Genomic DNA, 26,164 nt, shown 5'->3' on the forward strand with positions numbered 1-26,164 from the left:
GAGACTCAGTCGGGATGACAGCTGACAACAGCCCCGGGACATATAGCTAGCTAGTTACCGTTAGCCCCCAGTCAGCTATCAGCCAGCTACTTTCATTACAGCAACCCCCCCGGCCAGAACTTATCTCCAGTGGCTGGTGCTTACGACGCTAACGGCAGTTTAATTAAACGTCGGGAAACAGACCATATCAGACCCAGCACCGAGTCACAACATCCGCCATCCATAGCGGTAGCTACATGTCCATAGCGCTACCGGTGTATGTGCCGAAAATCCGAATTTTTCCCCCCTTCGCATTTAGCTGTCTTTACGGTTAGCTAAATTAACCCGACAAAAGGTGGGTTAAGCACCAAAACGAAAAGTTAAGATTACTGAAAAGTGAAGGGGAGATAATTCCGGGCAGCTGGGAGATGTTCTGCTGCTGCACAACAGGCATCGAACGTCCTGGCTCGCTGTCGCGGAGATTTCCCCGACAATCCCCACCCACACCTGTCTCTCAGCCTTGTTTTGTAGCTAGCTAGCGTTACAACAAACCCCGTCCACCCCGGTGTTGAAACCATCCAAAAGGTGACATTGATATGTGAAATATTTTGTGTTTTAGCTGCTGGCTACTGTTAGCTTGCTGGCTCACTAGCTAACTGGTCAGCTACAAATAAAAATCTAATCAAGAAAAACGTAATTATGTTGGGGAAACTGCAGCTATTTTATTGCAATAACATGAATAAACTAACTTACTAAACGTAACGTGAATAAACTTGAATGGGTAAACTCGTCCGTGAACTGATGCATTCTAACCATAGACAGTATATAATTCTAACCGGCAGCGAAGGTGTTTAACACTAAAAACTCCCATAATTCCACGCAACTTCACAACGTCATCAAAAGTCCAGTTTTACCGTCCATTGTTTTGGTTGAGAGACCCCTAGCGGCAGAAAGTTACATATTGTACGTTTAAAGCCATATTGTAACTCTTTTTCAGGCTGCTCTAAAAACCTAACCTCATAGTTTAAAGACAAACACAAAACATCACAATTCAATAAGTATAACTGTATAACAAGTTAAAAAGTAACATGGGAGTAGAAAATGTAATATAGACTCTGGTCTTAACATTTTTCTCCTACAGACTTCTTTATGCAACACTAGAAACTACGACAAGTCTGACTCATGAGGCGTCTGGGAAATACAACAGGTAGAGAGAGAGAGCGAGAGAGGGAGGAAGTGGTGAGGATGCTCTACAGTCCCTGCAGCAGCACTGTGCTTCTCATTTCGCCTCAGTCAGTCAGTCAGTCAGCCACAGAGTTGCGATCACACAACATCGCCGTGTCATTCCACTGACCTGCATGCACCACTGTCGTCACTCCACCATGGCCTGTTAAGGTAAGAAGGCACAGAAAGTTCCTTTCTGCTTTCTGTGCTTGTCTCTCATTGCTATCAACAAAGTTTTTCTTCCTCTCAACATATGAAGTGAGGATAGAGCCACTTGTTTAACTTTTATTTACGTTTCACGCACTTTCACACCGTTTGTACCTGTTTAAGTCCTGTTGTGGATAATAATAATCATGATTGTGTAGTGTCACGCAGCCGGTACAGGCTGTCTGTGTGTCGTTCAGGAGGAAGATGAACTGATGATAGTATCACAAGAGGAAATCAGCTGCACTTCCCTTCACTCTGACAGAAAGTAAAATGTCGGCTGGAAGGGGTTGTTTACATGTATGCAAAAGAGCTGCAGTGTGCACATCATGTCGCAGAGGCAGGTTTAAATATTCACCTGAGTCTAACAAGTTCCGTATACACTTTACTGCCCGTACACCAAGCTCAAACTAATGCAGTCGAACACAACAGAACTGAAATGAACGCTCCTCCACGAAGGTTCTAATGCTCACTTTATGTTGAAACTGTTTTCGAAAAGGTTTTGATTCCACTTTGTGGCTATTTTTGGATTTGTTCAAGCTGACAGAGTTGAACACGGACACTGATGGATGCAAACTGAATTTCTATTAACTATGAATAATGTTTAAAAATTAAGAGTGGGTAGGACCAGAAACGTTCTCAACTTCTTCCTGCTCCTTTTGAACATGAACAATATTATTTAAGTTGCTTATTTGTTGCTTATATGTTGCTGAGTATCCTGTCTGTTTTCCTTTTCTTTTTTTGCTTATAGATTTTACCAGGCAGTATGTGGTGCTGTTGAATTGTGTTGCATTACACTGAGAGGCATCTCTAATATTTAGTCTATCCTCACTGATTGATCACTATGATATAAAGTGTATGTTAAAATTAGGTTAGACTGGTCTCCATTGAGGTTGGATTATACTATATTAAGTTCCATAGACTGTACAATTATTTGCATGATGTTACCAACACTGTTATTTGTATTGGTATGGAAATTCCATTGAACTTATTTTTCAGTCAGTATTTAATAACAGAAATGACATGTCACATTTTAGCCACCATGGAAACTTTTTTTAGCCACGCCAGTGGGATGTCTCTGGGGCTATCCCAAAGTCGGTCTGTTGGTTGGTCCACCACTTTGGTCCCGACTGAAATATCTCAACAATTATTTGATGGATTGCCATGGTATTTTGTACAAACATTTGTAGTCCCCAGAGGATGAATCCTAATGACTTTGGCAATCCTCTGACTTTTCCTGTAGCGCCACCATGAGGTTGACATTTTTGCCTTTTTCACTTATCCTCTTATGGATGTATAATAAAACCTGGATACAGCGTTCGAGGCTGAGCCCGGTTCATTTCTATGAGAGTGGCGCATGAAGCTAAATGATAGTTCAACTTCCCCGTATATAAAGTGACCCGGATGATTGGCGCTGCTTTCGCACTATAAGGCCCATAGAGCAGGCGCGCTAGAGACCTCTGCCAGCCAAGCCGGCTACTTCCAGTTTAGCGCTCCGCTAACTTGAATAAGGATTACATTATTTAATCATGCAGCTCTTCTAGACTTTCCAAATGTTATTGGACCAAATGGATCAAATTCTGATATTAAAACGAGTCATTTCAGGCTAGTGACAACAAAACTGTAAACTGAAAAAATGTATCAACGGATTTACAGATGCCTCTTTCACCATGTAAGTCTATGGGATAAGTCTTTTTGGGTCCCATGGCATCACATGACGTGACACGGAAGTTGTAATTTCACTGTTTGGCCGCTATGTCAAATGGGCTTCAAAGCCCAGCACACTTCCTGGGGGGCCTGCTTAGCTTATGAAATATCTCAAAATCTGCTAAATGGATTTGCATTTGAGAATGAGGTTGACATTTTTGGTTTTGAGTAAAATATCTTGGCATCTACTACAGATATGTATCTTCCCCTCAGGAAGAATGGTAATTTCTTTGACTTTTCATCAAGTCAAAACTTCACTTAGTCCAACACTTAGGTTCATGACAGAATACCTGTAAAACTAATGGCATTCCCATCCGCATCAACTGAACTGTGTACTGTGTGTGCTAATGCTAGCATGCTAAACTAAGATTGTGAACATGGTAAACATTATACCTGCTAAACATCAGCATGTTAGCATAGCCATTATAGAAAATAGAAACCTTTACATAATAAAGATTTAATCTGGTTAATGCATATAGCAACAGCTATATATAGCGCAATTTGGACAATTCTTGTTTTGCATTCACGGTCAAATTGTTGTCTTGTATTTTATTTATTATTATATACAGCAATCTTATTAGTGTTTGTCATTGTTTTGAATGGAAAGCCATACATCTAATCTTTCTGACTATGCAGAAGGAAGACTAATGCACCTAAGAATGCTTGAGCTAACATATTTTTAGCCACGTTGTGCTGTTACGTCACTCTGTGTGATTTCAATACAGAGGAAACCTGAAATGAACTGTCAGACTCTATACGTACATATAATTAACCCCATTTACTACTCTAACCACTGATCACAAAATCTGTTAATAAAAAGGAATAATCTTTTAAGAGGTTTCTTGATCTCTGCAGCTTCCAGAACAAACAACAAACTGCCAGAGGACTGAGAATCTTTGAGAAACGCATGACCCTTATGAAACATTTTCCTTCTCCCCGAGTCAGACCACAATACCACATCCTTTTTTTTTTTTTTTTTTTTTTTTTTTTTTAAACAGGGTTTCGTCACAGATTAAAAAGATTTTTTTTTGATAGATATTTTTATTATTGATTTTTCCATGACAAAGGTAAAGATACAATAAATGTAATGAACACTATGGGTGTTCATAGGGGTGTCACGATTCTCCAAATCCTCGATTTGATTACATTTTCGATTCTAAGGTCACGGTTCGATTCAATTTATCGATTTTGACTTGACTTTTGCTTTTTTCTTTATTTTTTTTTTAAAGCACAGGTTGCTATGCCATTTTTAGACAAGACTTTTATGCAATATAATATCTGGCCTTTGTTCGCAATGTACCATATACATTGTCAAATTTAAAACATTTATTAACAACATAATGTAACAATAACTTATATCTTCAGTCAATTGGAAACTTAAGCAAAATAACCTGCCATCTAGTTTATCTTTTGTAACTGCAGTCTTCTTCGCAGAAGATGACATTCAAGTTCACTACAAAAACAATAAAACAGCCATCTCCATAGTCTTCTCTGAACAATTAAGTGTCTTAACATAGTGCGTGCCACTGTCTTCTTGAGCATATTTGATATATTCCCTTTCTTGGAAATTATGACAAACATTAATGACATCCGCTTACCTTTTTATGATCCTTTTGAGGGTTTGGTTCCTCTTCCTACACTTTCTACGGTGGTGGTTGACATCACACAGTGCGCCATGGGTGTGGGAGCGTGTGTGAATAGTAGTAGCTTCGTATAAAAGTGTCAAGCTGAATGAAATGTAGTAATAATAATGTTAAAAAAATATGAATATTACCTAAATAGTTCCTATATGGTGACTGATTTAAAAAAAAAAACACACACACACATTTGTGATACGTCAAAAAAAAAACATAATCTGTGATTGAGAATGCAGTTTAGTTGTTTAGACTGTAAATTTTAAGAGACGGCTGTTTTTTTTTTTTTTTTTTTTCGTTTTTTTCTCTTTTCCCAAATTGTTTAATTATTTCGGACTGAAATTAAAACATTTCAGTTTCAAATACCAACCCACTGCTCCTCTATGGATGCAGTTTCTCAATATGGCTGATTTACAAAAGTAAGTCATTTGGCAGTTACTGTATATTGACCAACTCAGCAGCATTTGGGACACAGATTTGGCCTCTGTAGAGCCTTTGTATTACCAAAGTGCTGATTTAAAAAAACAAAATGCTGCTAATTATACAAGCAATTGTTGCAGCAGTGTTTGTTTTGTAATCCAAAAATCCATAATTGGCAGTGAAACTGAACCGTAGTCATTCCTAAATCACTCACAGTCCAGTGTGACAATATGTACCTTTTGAGAGTGCATACTTTCATATATATTTTAATAAAATATTTTGCCTGATGGTCTAGTACTGAAAAGTGTGCAGGAGTTTCTTTTTTTTTTTGTGTAATCATTTATATATTTAAACCTTTTATGGAGCTTCCAAAAGGTGAGAATACATAAAAAATAAATTCCATGAGTTGTTAACACTGACTAACATTTAATGGATCCTGCTGCAAATGTATGACACGAGTAAATGTTTTCAATGTAATCAACACGTGGATTTCCCAGCAATATTCCTAGCAGTCAATGTGTTTGTTGTCTCCGTAATCACTCTTGCCTTTTTAGGGAGTTGTTGTTGTCACACACTGTACATAAGCAAGAAAGAACTGGGCTGAGCCCCCTTTGAGTACTGTTATAAAACAGGGGAATTTGGCATGTAATGGTTTCCCAATCCTTCTTAATGAGGATCAAAGGTTCTTGTGAGGGATTCGGGAGTTATAAACTCAAAAACAACACTGGTGGTCCCCGAGAATGCAGCAGTGCCCCGGACAGAGAGGTCTGCACATTTCAAGGCTCTGTAAGTCATAGTAAGACAGAACAATACACACAAACTGTGGAAGAGATGGCTGTGAGGCCTGGTATGCTAATCAGTCGTAGACATGCAGATGGTTTTCGCCAGCTGACATGTGCTTTGCATTGACATCCATGCAAATGCCACCACACTGTGTAATTCCTCTTCTCTCTACCTCACCCACAGGAGCGCTGCACCTGGAAATCACTGCGACCGGGTCGTTCATCATTGAGGGGAAATTAGGAACTCAGTCAGCCTGACAATTGGAGGAAGGACGGCCGAGCTTCCCTCTGATCAAGTTCCCTCTGTCCAAAAGATGTCAACCGCCACCGCAGAGAGTGTAGGAAGTGGAACCAAACCCTCAAAGGATCATAAAAAGGTAAGCGGATGTCATTAATATTCATGTCATAATTTCCAAGGAAGGGAATATCTCAAATATGCTCAAGAAGACAGTGACACGCACTATTATGCAACCATTGCTGGTGTGAAAACTGAAAATGAGTGTGTAAAGTCACTCAAACAATGTATTGGACTGGACTCCTCTACCTCGTAAAACACAGAGTATGCATAGGAGACTTCCTAATTATTGGGAATAAAACCTCTCAGTATATTTGATACTTGAAGATAAGAAAAACTCATTGGCAAATTGTTTCAGAAATGTTGGTGGGGGAAAAGCTTTAATTTCCTCATATGTTGCGGTTCATAAGTCCAAATCTCAGGGGTCATAAAATCCCATTAAAATAAGGATGTAAAATTGCAGTTGAAGTAAAACAAAGGGCAACACCATACCTGCAGCTTAATGTTGTTTTTGTTAGTTGGCTGTGTTATGTAACAGCTGTTTGGTGACGGAGGGAAGTGGTGGGGTGAACAAGGCGTTTGGGTTGATCAGCTTCTGCTTTTTTTTCTTTAGTCACAGAGATATTTCACTGCTGTTCAGTTTGTTGGAGTAAAATTCCTAAATGAGCTCTTTGAAAAATGCCATGTTTTATTTTACTTGAGAGATTTATTTGGTCTAAATGTCTCCATAGCATACTGAAAAACATTTCTGTTGTGGTTATCAGTGGCTTGTTTTAGACTTTCTACCATCAAACCATTTTGTTTAAAAGGGTTGATTTTAATATTAATGAATTCACTTTTTAATTATCGCAAATGTTTTTAGTTTGGTTCTTCTGGGGAACTTTTTTTTTTTTTTGGCTTCATGCACCACTGAACAACCCTCATAGGAATGAATCCAGGTCTTAGCCTATTATACATCCATGAGGATAAGTAAAAAAAAAACGGACAAAATGTCAAATTCATGGTGGCGCTACAGGAAATGTCAGCGGATTGCCAACGTCATTAGGGTACATCCTCTGAGGACTATAAATGTTTGTACAAAATACCATGGCAATCCATCAAATATTTAAGATATTTCAGTCGGGACCAAAGTGGTGGACAAACCAATAGACCGACTTTGCTATCGCCAGAGACATCCCACTGGCGTGGCTAAAAAGGTTTCCATGGTGGCCAACATTTGACGTCATTTCTGTTATTAAATACTGACTGATCTTTAGAAATGAAAAAATAAGTTCAATGGGATTTCCATACCAATACAAATAACAGTGTTGGTAAAATCATGCAAATAATTGTAAATAATTGAACTTAACATATATAATCCAACCTCAATGGAGACCAGTCTTTAATTTTAACATACACTTAATATCATGGTGATCAATCAGTGAGGATAGACTAAATATTAGAGACGCCTCTCAGCGTAATGCAACACAATTCAACAGCACCACATACTGCCTGGTTAAAGCTCACTAAAGTCATTAGGTTTCATCTTCTGGGGACTACAAATGTTTGTACAAAATGCCATGGCAAATAGTTGTTGAGATATTTCAGTTGGGACCAAAGTGGTGGACCCAACTTTGAGATCAACTTTGCTCTCCCCAGAGTCATATATGTTATGTGCTGATGCGTTCGTTAGTATGCTAACACGCTAAACTAAGACGGTGAACATGGTAAACATTAACTTTCAGCATTGTCCCCCTGAGCATGATGTGTGCTGAGTGAGGTTAGCATTTATCTCAAAATGTCAAAACGTCAGGCGATCACCAAAGTCAGCGGGGGCTGCACAATAAGAGGAAAATATGTGATAAAGTTGTGAATATCACGATAACCATATTACTTGCGATAAAGAAACCGATATTAAAGTGTACTCAGTTCTGCTTTCATTATTCTGCTAAAATACAACATATTGCTTGTTGGATTAAAAACACCTGGAAGGAAATCATTTCCAACATTATTTTATTGAACAAATTGAACTTTGAATTGAACATAAAAGGCACCACTAAAAAAAGAAAAAGAATGAGTTACATTTTAATGCAAATAATTCACCTACATTTTCTTTTTTCAACTAACACAAAAAATCGTGTGAGTGTCTTTCGCCATATGTTGCAGCCTTTCTAGACTTGTATATCTGTAAAATATTTGGGGCGAGAGAGAAGGGGAAGACATGTGGTAAAGAGCCGCAGGTCGGATTGGAAACCTGGGCCACTGCGGTAAGGACTGAGTCCCGGTACATGGGGTGCGTGCTCTACATGGTGAGCTACCAGGGCGCCCCGATTTCTTTTTTTTTTTTTTTTTAAACAAATGTGTTCTCTTCTTCCCTGTTGTGGTTTGTTAGCCCACGGCGGCCGCCCTGAAAGGAGCCATCCAGCTGGGCATCGGTTACGCTGTGGGAAACCTCAGCTCGAAACCAGACAGAGATGTTCTCATGCAGGACTTCTCTGTGGTGGAGAGCGTTTTCCTGCCCAGGTACTCTCTCATCTCTACACATTTTTATTGGCGACATATAGCTAACGCACATAATCAAAGTCAAGTTCCGATTAATAAACATAAAGGATCAGTTCAGCCAAATTACAAAACGGTGTAGGCCTACTATTTTTTCCACCTCTCTCTGCTGGTATCCAGACATGCAGATAGTCATTTTGACATGTACGAAAGGGAATGGACAAACAACTACTCTTGACCTTAAAGGTCCCAAGGCATGACAATTTCACTTCATGAGTTTTTTTAACATTAATATGCGTTCCCCCAGCCTGCCTATGGTCCCACAGTGGCTAGAAATGGTGATAGGTGTAAACCGAGCCCTGGGTATCCTGCTCTGCCTTTTGAGAAAATGAAAGCTCAGATGGGCCGAACTGGAATCTTCCCTATATGTCGTCATAAGGGGAAAGGTTACCTCCCCTTTCCCTGCTTTGCCCATGGCAAGCTGGTCAAGGCCACACCCCACCCTCCACCTTGCCCCGCTTCTCTCCTCCTCATTAGCATTTAAGCAGACCCAGAAATGGCACACCCTAAGGAAAGCTCATTGTGGGACTGGCTCGTAGTGGCTGTAATTGTGCACCAAGGCTGAATTTCGGGAAAGAGACTTCAGATGCAGTATTATGTGGCCACTGAGGCCTATATAAAAGCATCCAAAAGCAGCATGTCATAGGACCTTTAACAAAAATACTTGGTAATGTTTTATTTCACATGTTCCTTTTTCAGGAATCTATGGGACCCATACATATTATGATGATGATGACATAGGTTTAATGATAAAAAAAAAATATAAATATAATATAAATATAAAAATAATAAATAATATACATCACTTTTGGACGTTTGCAACCTATCAACTTGTTGTTTAGTAGAAAACCAAACATCTCAGCAACAGATCTTTTTCACAGCAGAAACGTTGACATCATAGGAAAAGTACGGGTGTTACTATTAACATTAACAATGGCTCTGATTCAGTCTTTTTCCCGTCTCAATGTTTCGACAAAATCAAACATGTTTGATATTATCATAAGTTTTAAGTCTTGGTGGTAAAATCTTAAAACTTTTCCTATGGTGACATGTGAAAAAGGCCCGCATGTTGCAAACAGCTACTGTTTTTTGTTACTGCACATTGATCATTTTCTCATCCTAACTAAATACATTCTTCTGTTTTGTCTAGTGAGGGCAGCAACCTGACTCCAGCACATCACTACCCAGATTTCCGTCTGAAAACGTACGCGCCGCTGGCCTTTCGCTACTTCAGAGAGCTGTTTGGCATCAAACCAGACGACTATCTGGTCAGTGAGGAAATTCACATCATCATTCTGAGTGATTCAACACGTTGTGGCGGAAGTTCAGCTTGATTCGATTGCAACACTTTCTCCTGCTAACTGTTGCGTCGCTCTGACTTTCAGTACTCCATCTGTAATGAGCCTCTGATCGAGCTGTGCAACCCCGGCGCCAGCAGTTCCTGGTTCTACCTCACCAGCGACGATGAGTTCATCATTAAGACGGTGCAGCATAAAGAGGCTGAGTTCCTGCAGAAGCTGCTTCCTGGTTACTACATGGTGAGCTCCTGTGTCAAAAACCCAACTCTCACTATGTTTACACACCAGCACACATTAGTAGCAAAGTGCGAAAAGTGACATTTTGGACATAATGTGGCCCTGTGGAGTTGGAGCATTGGCTGCTTGATGGGTTCGCCACTTGCAGTTATCAATTTCTCTTCAATGACCACTTACAAGCAAAGAAAACAGGCCACACCATCCTATAACCGCGATGGCTGCACCTGATTGGACAAAATGCTTCATGTCGGGCTGTCTGCTTCCAGATTTCAAAACGGATCAACGTGGCAGCTCGATTGGAAAATTTCTCATATTTTACGAAAATAGTTCACCAAAATGTGTTTTTGAAAGCATTTTATGTGAGAAATAAGCTACGTAGTTGCTGAATCTGTCCTAAATTGTAATGTAGATCGAGAACGGTCAGTTTAGAAGCTAGACAATGAATGGGAAGCGTGTTAATGCGATGACAGTGGACACGCACCATCAGTGTAACTCATCAAAAACACTGCGTGTAAGGTCTAACAAACGTATTGAATGCAGTTCCTTCCTCATAAAACTTTTTTGAATATTTTAAATGCTACATTGTTTACATGTGTTTGCTAGCTTGCCGTCCTCTTCTTCATGCCATTTGTAGGCGCGTTACTACATTCCTTTGTGCCTTGTCGATCAGCGGAACAGCGAAAGGACAGATCCAATGATTTCTCAAATCATTGATTTGACAGATCCAATGATTTCTCAATGAGGGAGAAAGAGTAGATGTGCTTCCAGCCTTTTCAGATTTTTTTTTTTTATGTGGGAAACTCATTTTAAATAAAAATATGAATCATAACAGAGTCATTTTTACATATTTTAAAATGTCTTGGGTTGGACTTTAAGTTGTAGTTTCCGTTTTGTCTACTTCTAATCAGGTAATCAGATTTTTTTCTCTGAAGTTGATTTGATGGGCTTCACATTTCAAAACCATAATAAAAACCCAGTGAAGCCTGTTCAAGAATTGAAGTTTCTCTTATTACGTTGCTCTGACAGTTTGACTTGGTAACAAGCCAAACAGTGGCATCAGTGATGTCTCTACGCTTCCATTTAACATATTATCCTGAACAAAAAACCTGCTTGTCTCCGTTACTGTAGAACCTGAATCAGAACCCGAGGACGTTGCTGCCCAAGTTCTACGGCCTTTACTGCATCCAGTGCGGCGGCGTCACCGTCCGCGTGGTGGTGATGAACAACGTGCTGCCGCGCGCCATCAAGATGCACTACAAGTACGACCTGAAGGGTTCCTCGTACAAACGCCGCGCCTCACGCAAAGAGCGTCTCAAGTCCTCGCCCACGTTCAAAGACCTGGACTTCCAGGAGATGCACGAGGGCCTGCACTTCGACCCCGACACCTACAGTGCTCTGATGAAGACCCTGCAGAGGGACTGTCGGGTGTGTTCACATCAATATCTTATATTTATTAGCGGTGATGTTGGTTATCTGGATAATAGAATGGCTGTTTTGTTCTAAAAAGCATCATATTTCAAATGTCATCGGTATTTAAAAATGCATGCAGGATTACGGCCGTTGTGTCTGCTAGACATTTCCACTTATCTTTCTGTAAACCTTATTCATTTTACAACATTTTGCATAAATCAATATCACATGTGACTTAAAGGTGCAATATGCAATACTGACAGCTAGTGTTTAAAATAGTTACTGCAGTACAAATTCAAAATACTGGAGGGAGTTGTCTCCCCGGCCCCAGACTCAAAGTTCACGGAGGTTGCCAGGCTGAGACCGCAGCATCCACAACAATGTTGCTAGACACTAGTCTCCCATAGCCAGACATCTTCACAGCATAGCGGAGTAGCTAACGTTAGATGTTGGCTATATTGACAGTCATAAAAGCCCATGCTCACGCGGAGCTCTGTACCCAACTGACAGACACACTTTTTCGGCTTGGAATTATGGTAGGAACCGCTAAAAACACAACAACCTTGCCGTCCTCTCCAACCGACTGAACACACGGCAACAATCGCTAAACACACTGCAAACTCATGGTCCTCTCTTCCCGATTTACAACCCCGCCCCGTCTCCCTCTCTTGGCTTAAAATAACTCACCGTTCAGCGGACGTAGCCGAACGTCCACTGAACAGGCTACACGTTGTAAACAGCCGTGGCCCGCTTGCCTGGTCCTCCAGTAACGTTAGCAGTTAGCAGGGTTAGCAGGGCTACCATGGCGGCGTTAGCCAGCACCAGTTGGGATCACTTTACTGGATGTGTCTCAATTGTTTTTGCGAGTAACCAACTTAGGTACTCTAGCTATATAATTCAATGTGAGTACACAAATGTTGAAATAACATAAAATGCCCGTCCCTTGTAGTCGTGATAAATTAGCCTGAAGCTAATGCTTACCTGTTCAGGAGGGAATTAGCCAGCTCAGCTCTAAGCTGTTTGTTTGTCACTTTTATGGCTGTACTAACGTTACACCTGTAGCGCGCTGGATTTATGCTTTTACAGGTATATCTGGCCACCCGGCCTGGCTGTCAAACTGGGCAGTTGATAAAAACACACACAAACAGAAAGTCCGTCACAGAACGTACATTTCAAAAGGAGAAAATACTGGCATTAGCATTGTTGTCAGAAAAGATAGTATTTCAACTTAGCATGTGCAGCTGATGACGCATTGGGGTCATTTTTGGATTTATTACAGTAAATTTATTACATATTGGACCTTTAAAGTCTTTAGGCTAAAATATTTATTTCAGTCCAAAATATTTGTTGCACAGAACAAATAATATAGCCAAATACCTGATGCTCTGGATGATGTCTTAGAGCCCACTACATAATTGCCAGTAAAGAGAATTCATGGCGATTATATGTTGTCCAATCAGTAGGGGACACTGGTATACCAATGGATTTGGAGCTGGTATTAGTCTTCATAGCAGGGTGATAGATTCAGTTTTTTTAAACACCAGCTTTGGGTTTTTAAAATCAGTTTTCATGGTTCAAAGTGTTGGTAAGAAGGAATTTCAACCTCAAACTGGAGCTCAAGTGTCCTAAAAATCATAAGGATTTATCCCTGGGGACCATTTCTGCATCTCATAACTCTTAAATTGCCTCCTCGAGTCCTCCACTTGCTTCTGTTAGTCTTAGTCCCTCCCACCGAGGAGGCATGGGAGAGACACAAGGAAATCATGGGAGGAGAGAAGCAACGAGCAAATGTGTTTTAGAGGCATGAGACGTCCTTTCCTGTGAAGCGTCACGTGAATTTGCAGCTGTATGGGCGGAGTTAACAACTCTTTCAGCTGCACGGCTTCTGGGAAGGCTGCTCTCGTGTATCCTCGCCTATAGCTCCTCAGTGATCCCTCCCCGATGCTCGCTCCTCCGGGCAGGAATAGGAGCTTTGAGACGGCCTTCGCCGAGGAGGGACAGAACAACATCCGGTTCAGCCGAGGACCGAGGAGTTGAGGAGCTGTCAAATAAGGGTTATGAGATGCAGCCCATGAATATCTGCTGCTACTGAGTTTAGAGACACTATCAAGGTATTTGATTTAAGAAATTAAGTAGTAGCATGCAATTAGGTTTAAATTTATATCATGTTATTTTGAATAGGACTAGAGCTGCAACTGATTATTATTTTCATTATCAAATAATTTCAAAAAATGGCAATAATTGTGAAATGTAGTCACGTTCCCAAAGCTCAAGGTGATGTTTTCAAATGTCTATTGACAAACAGTCCAGAACCCAAAGATATTAAATTTACAATGATATAAAAGGAGCACTTATAGTTTTATCGTTTCAGCACTAAAACCGCTCACAGTGGGTTTAAAATCTTTCTTTCGACAGGCTGAACTGAATTCAGCCAGTGATCACAGCACCCCTTAGATAACATTATACAACCATAACAGCCAACTTACATGTGCAACGCTCTCTTCGCTCAGTCTAAGGCTGTTATGGCGGCCTCATTAGCGCCTGCCTGTTATTTCGTTAGTGTGAAACAACAATGGTCACTTGACGGAGGATTACAGCAAAGCACCTGACTCTTGTGATCGGGCTGAGCAGCTGGACTCTGGAGCGCACGCTGGCCCGTCTGGGGTCTGGGTGTAACGCGTTCTTATTGGGCCTCTTTGCACAACCTCAGTGAGTGTATTAGGTAACACAGTCGAAAGTAATGGCCTCTTTGTTTATCTTACTTCATGACATCAGAGTTTTGCTCAGGGAGGGCTTATGTTGTACTGTACCAACTTATTCTTTTGGTTTGCAGATCCAGGTTTAGCCCCTTTAACTGGGACCTGCTCGGGTGTTGGAGAGCTTAATTTACAGCTTGTTTAAGCAAGGTTTACTGTGGGCGGTTAGAAGAAAAAAAAAAGTTCCATTTATGTGTTATTTTACCATTCAAAGTCTTATATTAATACATTACCAGCTACTCATTAAATAGATAATATCTCTGAGTAAAAGAGTTGCACAAAAACCTAGAATGTGACATAATATCCCAAAAATATTGACAGTTTAAGACCATTTACTGCCTTAGAAGTTGTCTTTTGTCTCGCCCTGCAGTACAGGGAGGTCAGAGGTCATGCTTGATAAGCAGTGTCCCACATCTCCAGAACTGAAAGCCAGGTGTAATGTCACATTGTGTGTCCTAATTCCATTCCACATACTAAAATGTAACCATGAACATAATGTAGTATTTTCTCATTAAATATAGATGCCATTATCCATACTAAATTAGCTTTAATACTACTGTAGAAAGCGAGTTGGAAGATCTCAGCATATCAAAAGATAAGCATTAAAATGACATTTTAATGAAATGGGACAGGTTTGTCAACCCACTATGACTTCAACCCCCAAATGAGGACACTGTTGTCTTAATGTGTGTAACTAACTTCTTTTTTTTTTTATCTTTGAGTTTAATAGCTGGAGTTGCTTATGTTCAGTTTCCGTCTGTCGTCAGGTCCTGGAGAGCTTTAAGATCATGGACTACAGTCTGCTGCTGGGGATTCACATTTCTGACCGGAAGCCGCTGAGCAGAGAAAGCCGGTGTGACAGCAGGCGGGGACAGAAAGTCCTCTACTCCACCGCCCTCGAGTCCATCCAGGGGAACGCAAAGGCCCCCGAACCGGTGGCTGATGACGACACGTGAGACTTTTTTGCAATTCTCTTCTTTTATGAACACTAGGGATCGACCGATACTGGGTTTTCAGAACCGATACCAATTATTAGTAGTTAAAGCGCCCATATTATACTCATTTTCAGGTTCATAATTTTATTTTAAGGTTGTACCAGAATAGGTTTACATGATTTAATTAAAAAAAAACATATTTTTGTTGTACTGCACAGCTCTCTCTCACTGCTGCAGATACTCTTTTCACCTGGTCTCTCGTTTAGTTACAGAGTGAGACCTCTTTTCTTCTTCATCTTCTGTACTATCTTTCATTGCACTTCACATGCGCAGTAGCTCAGATGAGTCTATGCTCAGATGTAGATCATGTCAGCTAGCTAGCTCCATAGAAGTAAAAGAGAGGCTGTTTCTTCAACTTCGGTCAGTTACAAGGCAGTATTAGCTGGGAGACTTCTAAATGAGGGCGCACATGTAAGTAGTTCTTTTGTAGATTATGGTGAACTTGTGTGTGTTGTAGCAGTGCTTTGCTATTGAGAACGAAGTAGCATGCTAGCGTTAGCATGCTAACGCTACGAGCTAACGGTTGCGGTTAGCCAGCTCTTTTCCAATTCTGGGCCGATTTTGAACAGCTCACCCAGAGACTGAAGGCAGGACACATTCAGAAACCGTATCTCACTCAAAACAGCATGGATGGATTTTTTTCAAAGTTTGTATGAGTGTGGAAGCACCAGAGACGAACATCCCAAATCCCAGAAAAAGTTTTTTTCATAATATGGGCACTTTAATGAAACTGATAACCGATTATTTGGAACCGATATGCATTTACAGTGAAAATGAAAATCTTTTAGTCAAAATTAAGATTTTGGAACGTTACAAAATCCAACAACAAAACTTTGTTTAAATGCTGTAAGCAATAATTCAATAAATTAGAAGCTTTCAACATAATACACAGCAAAATATAGTCAGACAGTTTTGTGGGTGGGACATTAAGTCAGACTCAGTGGAGAGTGAAACCGAAGCAGAGGGACAGACACAGAGCTGGCCAAAGTAGCACACTTTTTTTCTTTTCTTTTTTTTTTTTTAAGATTATTGTTTGGGCATTTTCGGCCTTTATTTTGACAGGACAGCTGAAGACATGAAAGGGGAGAGAGAGGGGCAATGACCAAGGGGGTAAGCCAGCCTCCACAAAGCGTACCTCCCATGGAGCCATTTTGATGCTAATAAGCCATCACCTGCCGTTAGCATTCCATTGACTGCCATTCATTTTGGCGCCACTTTGACAGCGAATAACTTTACATCTGAAGCGTTTAAAGACTCTATTTGTCCATTGTTTATTTCTAAAGAAACACGACAATGTATAAAAGGCTCCATTACCTTGTACCTCACGTTATGGCTCCGTAGCAGACGTTTTTGTAAAAATAGGCTAACGATTGTGTCATAACCACACGACTTACTGTCGCACAAGAGATAAATTACCGTATAGTACAGAAGAAGCTCGCAAGCAGTTTCGACTTACATTAGCTGTTTAAGTTGAATTACTAATGTTAACTAGCATGTTAGTTAGCAATAATTAGCCTGTGCCCATGTTATCTCCTTACATATACCTACGCTCTCCGTCTCTGCAAGATTGGGAATGATTGAGATTTCTCTCGGCACAGCTACCAGAAGACTTCACACTTTCAGACAGGTCGCTCACATCACATCTACGTCGGCAAGCTCAGTTGAAGGCTGCACAGTAACGCTCAGCCATCACCGGAAAAGTGCTTCTAATATCCTTCACTGGTGTCCGTGGAAAACAATGGGGTCACGTTGTCCATTTATTTTACTCTATGCGAATGACTTGCAGCAAAGGGCCGCAAGTCGGAGTCGAACCCGGACCCACTGCGTCGAGGAGTAAACCTCTTTATATGGGCGCACGCTCTACCAGCTGAGCTATCCGGGCGCCCAAGTAGCACACTTTTTAATAAATTAACTTCATAGGTTATCAGGAAAATAAAACTGTCAAAAAAACGGCCCGATAGTCGGCAAGGGCCAAAATCGGTCCATCCCTGATAAACACTATTTATTTGCTTTTTTGGCTTTGGAGGGTATGTCAAATGGGAAAATACAGATTGAAACTGACATTTCACAGCTTGGTTTTATTTTGGAGTTCCTTTGCAGCAACCTGAGAGTAGGGCATTACAGTATGTAATGTGAAGACAGTTATCTTTTGGTAGTGTGGAGGGATGGCTGATGCTATTTTAGGTTTGTATGAGGTCTGTCTGTGTTTCTCTCATCTCTCTATTCAGCTCTTTTCTCTTTTTAGTTTCAAAGACTCTTCTTCTGCTTTTTCTTCTGTACTCTTACACAAACTGCTTTCCCATGAGCAAAATCTCGGTGTTGTGAAACTTTGCACAATCGCATGATCTGGTCCAACTGACACATATTTGATTATGGTGATGATTTTCCGGATGGTGGCACCATAGCAACAATATGAAACTTTTAAAAGTCAGCTATACTGTATGCTACACATTTAACTATTTCACCAAACATGTTGAGGTCCGTTACTCTTTTCTTTCTTTTTTTCAGATTGGGTGGAATTCCTGCCAAACATAAAGACGAGAACCTTCTCATCTTTTTAGGAATCATCGACATCCTTCAGTCCTACAGGTGAGCTCACAGTAACGCACACAGTAGTTTCTTAAAAATATTTTTATATTTCCTTTTGTGTTTGCCTGTCAAATTACATCTCAAACATATTCAATCAGCGCCTTAACATGTACCTTTTACCATTTCACGATCACTTAAATGTTGTCACTCCAGACTCCATAGACATAATATGTCAGTAGAGTCTGGAGTGTGCCACCAGGCTCCATAGACACACAGTTTCTATATGAATCATGTATTTTTAATTCTTGATTGCAGATTCATCAAGAAGGTGGAACACTCCTGGAAAGCTCTTGTACATGACGGGGTAGGTAACTCCCCATCCTCCTTACCTGCAGGTTTTTTTAATGTCTACATGCATATGTATCTGCACAAGTGTGTGTGTGTGTGTGTTCGTGCATGCTTGCTTGTGCGTGCGTGCGTGCATGCATGCGTGTGTGTGTATTTATGTCTGACGGTATCCTTTGCTTCCCAGGACACGGTGTCGGTGCACAGGCCCAGTTTTTACGCGGACAGATTTCTGAAATTCATGGGCTCGACCGTATTTAAAAAGACTCACCGTAAGTCGCTGAGCTAACATAACTCCTGTACTCTGAGATTGGCGAGCTTCTCTTTTAAAACCACTCTTTCTGCGTGTCTCTCAGCTTTAAGAGGAGCATCCTCAAAGAGGAAGAGGGGTTCCCTCTACGCAGGGAAGTCAGCCTCTCAGGAGTTTCTGTCCCCGCAGAGAGAGGAGAGGAAGGAGGAGAAGAAGGCTCAAAGCATGGACAACCTGGATGGAAACAGTGAGCTTTAGGATAGCATTGAACATGATATTTGAGCAAACGCTTTTTTGCATTGTTTTTGGGGGAGGCTTTGCTTGATTCACTGATGATTTGCTTGTTACCACAGTGTACAGTTCCTCCAGGCAACCGGACCTTCTTCCGAGAGTTTCTTTCAAGTCCACTGGAGATTCTGAAGAGTACCTTGAAAACAGGTACTTCACGCATGCAGCTGTCAGATCTCAGCTAAGTCAATTTTCCAGGAATTTAGAAAAGTTAAGATTGTTCGTTCACTTCACGTTCACAAAAAGCACGATGCAAGTTATTGAACTGAGCAGAACAGAACAGAAAAGGATTATCTTTTTCTATTTGTATATTTCACAGTGATAAAGGCGTTTTCATTTATTCTTGAAAAAAAGGGCCCAAGAGGTCAAAATACATAGAAAATTAAGTACAGCTGTAACAATTCCAAAATTTGCTGTTCAATTAATTGTCCCAGACTTAATTACGTTTGACCATATAATTGTCTCTTTCAGTGAAATTTACGGAATATTTAGTTATTTATTACTTTTTAAAACAAATTAAAGTTTTGAATGAATTCCAGGATTTTTTTTTCAGATCACACAGCAGTGTTTCCTTTAGGATTTTTTTTTTTTTTAATCCCCCCCCGTCGCCAAATGTTTTACGTATGAAACGGAACTGACACTTCGCTGCAACACAAACAAATATATTTATTCACACACAATGTGGCATACTTTCAGTTGTGATTGAACTGTATTTTATCAGGAGCTATAGGGCACTTAACATCTACAACAGGTCTACAAAATTCATTTTACAAGAAATTCTTCATAGGGAAACCAAAACCCAAAGTATAGAATGGAAGCATTCAAAATGAAACAAATTGCATCTTTTCCTCAGTGGCAAAGTTGGCAGCCTTGCTGTGCGCATTTAATTTTTCTCGGCTTTTGGAAAAATTATTCCAAGGCTTGGTTATTGGGGAATTCAGAAAGAGGTGGCCCATTGATGCTGAGTAGCATACATGCTGCTAGATGGCCCCTCTGCAGCCTGTTCCTCAATTACATTATCTTAATACAGTGTAACTACTTCCGCATGTAAATAATGCACCTAAAATACAAATGTGAGCAAGGGCGTTCAGCAATCGCTATCGAATCAAAAGACACGTGCAATTTAGCTAGCAGGTGAAGAATACAAACAATGAAAATTTAATTTTTTTGTGTCATTTAGAAAAAACAATCTTCTGAAATTCAGGTTTACTTTTATCCTTGATTCTTGACTGAAGTCGAGACTCACCAGATTAATAATGACCTACTGTATGTTTGCATTTTCCTGAAGAACAAAAGGTCATCAAAAGTGGAGCTATAAGTAGAAACCACAAACTTAGTGTGCTCATTTACAGCTTTATGCTACATTGACTTGTATTTTTATGTTGCAGTGAGGAGCGGCGAGCCTCCAGTTCAACGATCGCTCTGGACGATCCTCTGCCGTCTCTCAGCAGGAGCCAATCAGAGTCTGAACTGGACGTCTACTTGGTATGAAATGTTTTATAGAAGCCTATACATTCTGCATGAAAAACATGTAATCTATATTCATCTTATTGTCAACAAATCCCATGAAAAGACCAAAATCAACAGTGTGGTAGTCAGTCTCTTAGTATTGTCTGACTTTCTGACCCTCTCTGTGGCTCTCAGCCCCAAGAAATATATAAAATATCACCAACCTTATCCTTTTAATTACTAACAAACACCACGGCAGAGTGGCTGAAACTCCTATTATATACAGTATATGTATAATAAACAGTTTGCCCAAACATACCTCTCTTTAAGCTGTGATATCTTTAATTGAAGCATAGTGTTGTAAGTAAATGTTTGCAAAACTTGTATTTCAAGAGAGAAATTAGGATTTTTTTTAAGGGCCGCTGGAGGAACTGCATGTTAAAACCTTTCCACCCTGGTTTTAAAGTAATACTTCAACATTTTGGAAAATATATTTATTAAGTGGTGTCAATTTTGTCATCTAACTGTGGGCAAGAAAGACAGCTCTCACCTGTTACTTACTCTCCAATTCACAAATGGTAAGGTTATTCTCAACATAGTAAGACTTTTTTACTAAGCTAATAGAAGTTTTTGGAATATTACAATAGGGGTGGGAATCACCAGAGGCCCCACGATACGATACTTATGGCACGATACCTATGGCACAATACGATATTATCATGATACAATATTATCACTATACTTATGTCACAATATGATATCACGATACTTATGTCACAATACAATATTATCACGATACTTATGTCACAATACGATACTTATGGCGCAATACAATATTATCACTATATTTATGTCACGATGCAATATGATCACTGTGCTTATGTCACCATACAGTATTGTCGCGATACTTATGTCACGATACGATATTATTGCGATACTTATGCCACTATAAGATATTATCACGATACTTATGTCACAATACGATATTATTGCGATTTAAATATATTGCGATATTCTGCGATATATATATAGCAATTTTTTACCTTTCTCTTATTAATTTCAAATTTTGTCCCCAAAGAAAACTTTGTCACCATCGGTTTTATCTAAAAAGACACATTCTTATTTGGAAAAAACCCAACTGCACATTCTAGTGGATTGAAAAAGCAATTGATTTTTATTATTCTAGTACCAAAAAGAGACTTCGCAACACCGCAAACATGATCGGTCCCCCTACAATAAAGGCAATGGGTCTGTTAACTTATTTGACAGGAATCTATGCATTTGCATTCGTTATTTCTGACAATTTAAATAAAATCCCAATTAACAAAACTGCTTAAAAAAAATTATATTAATATTAAAATACTACATTTAAAATCATGGGGAAAGTCCTGTACAGCCTAAACTGAGATAAGCCCTCATATTCAAAGACACAGTTGTTTGGCAAACTGCTATTAAACACATTCGGAGAGGATTTTAATTGCTACTTTTTCTCTCAATTCTTATCGTTTTGGCACTGGTGATTTTGCTTTGGTGCTGGCTAAAAACCTCTTTGGGTGGCACCAAAACTTCCTCTATGCAGGAAAAAGCCTGCCTTATGATGACTCAGATTTGCCTCAGCAGAACACAATGAATAACCAAAATAGAAACACGTAGAGTAAGGGATTAAATGCATTACATGCTTACATCTGTCTGCCTATCCCTTAGCGCTACCCCAGCATGCAATTTCTCACATCTTCCTGGAACTTTCTTCTTTAGCCTCCTCAGTCCTTTCATCTGTGTCAGCCTGAGAAACGCCAATGAATCTCCTTTTTCTACAGCCCTTATCTTACATAACCACAAAATCCTTATTCAGGCTTATATGAAGCTGCTCACATTAAGCAGTTCTATTCAGGCTCTGTGGGAAGCCTGCAGACGTCTGAGTTAATCTGATCTCAAAGCCTCTGCCAGAAGATTCAAAAACTACAGCGAGTGTGAAAGACAAAAATCTAGGCCTTGATCATATCTGACAGCTGTTTCTCTTCTTCACTTTTATTTTTAACTGGTTGCTCAGAAAGATTGATCTGTACGTTCCCAGATGTTTTTAACTGCTTACCTCCTAAATAGAATAAAGTCCAGTCTAGATCATAAGGACAGAGGTGTTCTTGACTCCATGGTTATATTTTTAGTATTTATTTAAAGGTTCATAACAGTGTTGTAAAATTGCATGTTTTACCTACCCTGGAAATCCGGAGTTCTTGCGAGAGCAGAATTTGAATTTGCTCAGCGAGTCACTCTGGTATTGAGTAATGATGCTCATTAACTGTGCCCTTGTAGCCAGGTTGCACCAATCACATCGGTGTATCTGATAGAGGCGAGCCAGAGGCGAGCTAAACAGATGACGACAGTTTAATCTACCAGTTAGCTAGTGTATGGGCTCTGGATACGTCACCCCGTGTATTGTTGTAATTGGTCGTAGTGTTATCCACTTGCGTGCAGTTTGATTTTCATATGCATGCTTGGTGCCGCCCCTCGAGTTGGGCCATTTTCATTACTCAATGCCAGACCCTTAATCTTTCAGATTTGGGTCTGGATTTCCAGGCTATGTTTTACCCAATAAATTACCAATTGCATACACCGTACATTACTGCTGACCATTTTCCAAAGCTGCCTTAGTGTTTTAAATATTGGAATATCTGTTTGCTTCCTTTCAGGCTGCCACTGGTTTTCAGTCGTTTCAGTAAGGTATGAAAATCAACGTGTTGATACATGAAACTTGCTTGAGCATTAAAATATATATGATGTTCTTCCCTTTGATAGACAACCTAACTGTCTTTGCTGCCTGAAGGGTAGAGGAAAAAAACATTAATAAAATTGACTCTTTGAAAAAAAAAAAAATGAAACACTGCAGAATGTTTTGGAAATTGATCAGCAGTAATGTAATACAAAGGAAATAGTGAGGTAGAATATAGCAAACTTCCAAAAGTTCCTGTCTTCCTCAGGCAAACATTTATGTGAAGAAAAAACAGGCTACTCAGTTCAAACCATGACAGTTTAGGAGTTCATGTGATACAAAAAAACATTTATCCCAAAAGTAGTCTCGCATTGCCTAGTCTTTATCAACGACGTTTCATTTCCGGGATTGTCCAGGTCCGCCGGACATTCCAACGGATGTCCCTCATTGTCATTTTCAATGTCTTCCACTTCCTTTGTGTTGGCATTTTAAACTCCAGTGGATTTCTGAGGACTATGGTTAACTGCTCCTCAGATCTCTGCAGGGTAAATCCAGACAGCTAGTTAGACTATCTGTCCAATCTGAGTTTTCTGTTGCACGACTAAAACAACTTTTAAATGAGCACATGTTCCACCAAAACAAGCTCCTTCCCGAGGCTATTTTACAGCAGCACCGTGGCTCTGTCCGGTGCTTAGCACCGCCCAAGACGATTGTGATGTGCTTTAAAGAAATCCCAATAAACCAGAGCACGTTTTCCCCCCCAGAATGCTATGTGGACTAGCCTGACCTTCCTCCACAGCGCTGTGGAGGAAGGTCTGGCTACACCACACATACATTCTGGGATAGGAGAAAGAAACACTCTGGGTTGTTTGCATTTCTTTAAACCAATCACCATCGTTTTGGGCGGTGCTAATGGTGCAAAGGACCCTCGGGTGAAATTACTCCGAACCATCCCTTTTAAGCATTTTGTTGCACATCATTTCAAAACAAAACCTGGCCTGAGCTCTGATAATTTATCAGAACTACCTCTCTTTTTCCTTTGCATGCTATTTTTGTTCTGCACCTGTACTCAACTGGGATTGGATGTATTGTCCTTGTATGTATGTATGTATGTATGTATGTCTGTCTGTCTGTCTGTCTGTCTGTCTGTCTGTCTGTCTGTCTGTCTGTCTGTCTGTCTGTCTGTCTGTCTGTCTGTCTGTCTGTCTTTTCCAAGGAGAAATAATAATATGAGTCCCTTCAACCAGAGTCTCTCTGCCCAGTAGGCCCGTTCAGTCATCCATCTGTGTCTAGTTTGTAAATGTTCAATTCTTAATTAGTTTGACTCTTAACACCAACTGTTGTCCTTTGTTTACCTAAATGACAAATGGAAATCTTTTTTTTTTCTTTTCTAGTGAGGAGTCACCCGGACTTCTGACCTTTGACCTCTGGGTCCCACAGTGGGGAGACATCAGGACCACACAACATGTTGATGTCCGTTTCTTTATTGTGAGCATCCCTCTGTGCCTCTGCGACTTTCCTTTTTTGGGTCAAAGTATAAAACGAAAAGCCAAGCCACTGGTTCTTTTGTAGAAATCCCTGTTAAATGATTAACAGATGGGGATACAGTCTGTGTTCATGTGATCACTGAAGCACTCTTTTAATATAAAACACTATGAAGATGTTTCTTCTCCTGTTGTTTGCACTTTGCTGCTAAGTTAACAACAGTGCTAACAAAAAAACTTCAGTTTGACCTCTTCTCTTGGCTGTCGGAATTTCTGTGCAAATGTTCAAATGTTCTCAGCGGCTGGATCCCTGAAGAAATAGATTGTATTGTAACTTAATTTGCAACAGGCAAAACCATGCGGTTATTTTTGAAATCATATAATTATATAGAGCCGTGTTGAGATCAGTCTGATGTCAGGAATCTGAATGAAAGATTTATCTGTGGAGACATTCATAAATTCATGAGCGATGCAGTGTTTATACCCTTATAAACATTATGTACAATTGATTTTAGATTCCCAATTTGCATAAAACAATATATCTATGCTACACAATTATAAATGTATTATATATTCTCTGTGCGTTTTTTTTCTTTTTCCCCCAGACATGTATCTGCTACCACCATGACAAAAAAAGTATTTGCTCAGTTTTTCGTTAAATATTTTTTTCATGTTACAATGACATATTTTCCCTGTTATTACTACAGCAACCCGCTGTACAGTTTTCAGTCCTTGGCCTTTCATGCATCCCTGTGTACGTTTCATCTTCACTGGCATTTATTCAAACTAATGCCTGTTATAAAGTGTTTTGAGTGCTGGAGGTAAATAATGTACATAATGTCAACTGTCTTCCATTTGTCCACATGCCTTCAAAGCTCTGTGCTTTTATGGGATGTACAGGCCTACAACTGTATTATAGCAATACTTTGAACTTGAATCTGTGAAATAAATTAATATTTTATGTTCTTAAATATTCATTGTTTTGAGAATTATAATTCAGTGTAAGTGTATATCCAACATTTTGGAAAATAAATCACTGTGTAAACAAATGTCCACATCAGTTGTCATATTGTATTTAAACACAGGAGGGCGCAGCAATGATACAGTCTTAGACTGTAGAAAGAGGAAACAGTAGATGGTGATGGTAAGGTTTGCCTTTAATTTGTCCTTCTTTATAGATCAGGGGTGTCCAACTCAGTTTCACTAAGGGCCACAATGGAGAATGAGAATCACATCAAGGGCCAAACATAAGTTAAGTTTTATAACATGCTTTTATTTCAAAAAAGTAAAGTCTTTGACTGTATTGTTGCATGTCTCATATACTTACAGTTTGGTCAGCATAAAGCCCTAAAAAACTCAGCAAAAAAGTTTCTTAGCCATCATAGAGGTTAGCCAATAAAATAAAAACAATGATTAAATTTTTAAAAGCCGACTCACAACAACCTGCTTTACAGCCTGAATATGCAAACTCTGGTTCTGAAGTCTCAAAATCGGCAACTCTGCCAAATACTGCTTTGAATTTTGCGTAACTGCAGTTTCCCGTTAGACTGATCCTGCTTCCATTACAAATCTGCGGGGACCAATCACAAACTGGCTTATCCACCTGGCGCGCTATTGGCGGGTTTAACAA

General features: G+C 39.8%; 1 protein-coding gene across 4 annotated transcripts; it reads left to right on the top strand.

Moving 5' to 3' along the window:
- Window positions 1–1,273: 1,273 nt before the first annotated feature.
- On the top strand, window positions 1,274–25,583 carry pip5k1ba (phosphatidylinositol-4-phosphate 5-kinase, type I, beta a). 4 transcript variants are annotated; one of them, XM_039780085.1, is made up of 15 exons: window positions 1,274–1,374; window positions 6,135–6,327; window positions 8,617–8,747; window positions 9,934–10,051; window positions 10,169–10,321; window positions 11,447–11,743; window positions 15,252–15,436; window positions 17,988–18,068; window positions 18,324–18,372; window positions 18,541–18,625; window positions 18,710–18,850; window positions 18,957–19,041; window positions 20,280–20,376; window positions 23,031–23,061; window positions 24,445–25,583. In XM_039780085.1, the coding sequence occupies exons 2-14, from the start codon at window positions 6,265–6,267 to the stop codon at window positions 23,058–23,060; spliced, it is 1,515 nt and encodes a 504-aa protein (XP_039636019.1). In that variant the 5' UTR covers window positions 1,274–1,374; window positions 6,135–6,264; the 3' UTR covers window position 23,061; window positions 24,445–25,583. The 4 variants fall into 4 exon arrangements, with proteins under 4 accessions (XP_039636019.1, XP_039636017.1, XP_039636020.1 ...); XM_039780083.1 differs by lacking the exon at window positions 1,274–1,374 and adding an exon at window positions 5,855–5,954; XM_039780084.1 differs by lacking the exon at window positions 1,274–1,374 and adding an exon at window positions 5,862–6,015.
- The last annotated feature ends 581 nt before the right edge of the window (window positions 25,584–26,164 follow it).

The sequence above is a fragment of the Perca fluviatilis genome, chromosome 17 (assembly GCF_010015445.1).
Source record: "Perca fluviatilis chromosome 17, GENO_Pfluv_1.0, whole genome shotgun sequence".
Classification (NCBI taxonomy): Eukaryota; Metazoa; Chordata; class Actinopteri; order Perciformes; family Percidae; genus Perca; species Perca fluviatilis.

Coding starts and splice junctions, on each gene's coding strand:
- pip5k1ba (XM_039780085.1), top strand. CDS start 6,265: ATGTCAACCGCCACCGCAGAGAGTGTAGGAAGTGGAACCAAACCCTCA. Junction 18,373..18,540: donor AAGCTCTTGTACATGACGGG/GTAGGTAACTCC, acceptor TTTGCTTCCCAG/GACACGGTGTCGGTGCACAG. Junction 18,851..18,956: donor GGACAACCTGGATGGAAACA/GTGAGCTTTAGG, acceptor TTGTTACCACAG/TGTACAGTTCCTCCAGGCAA.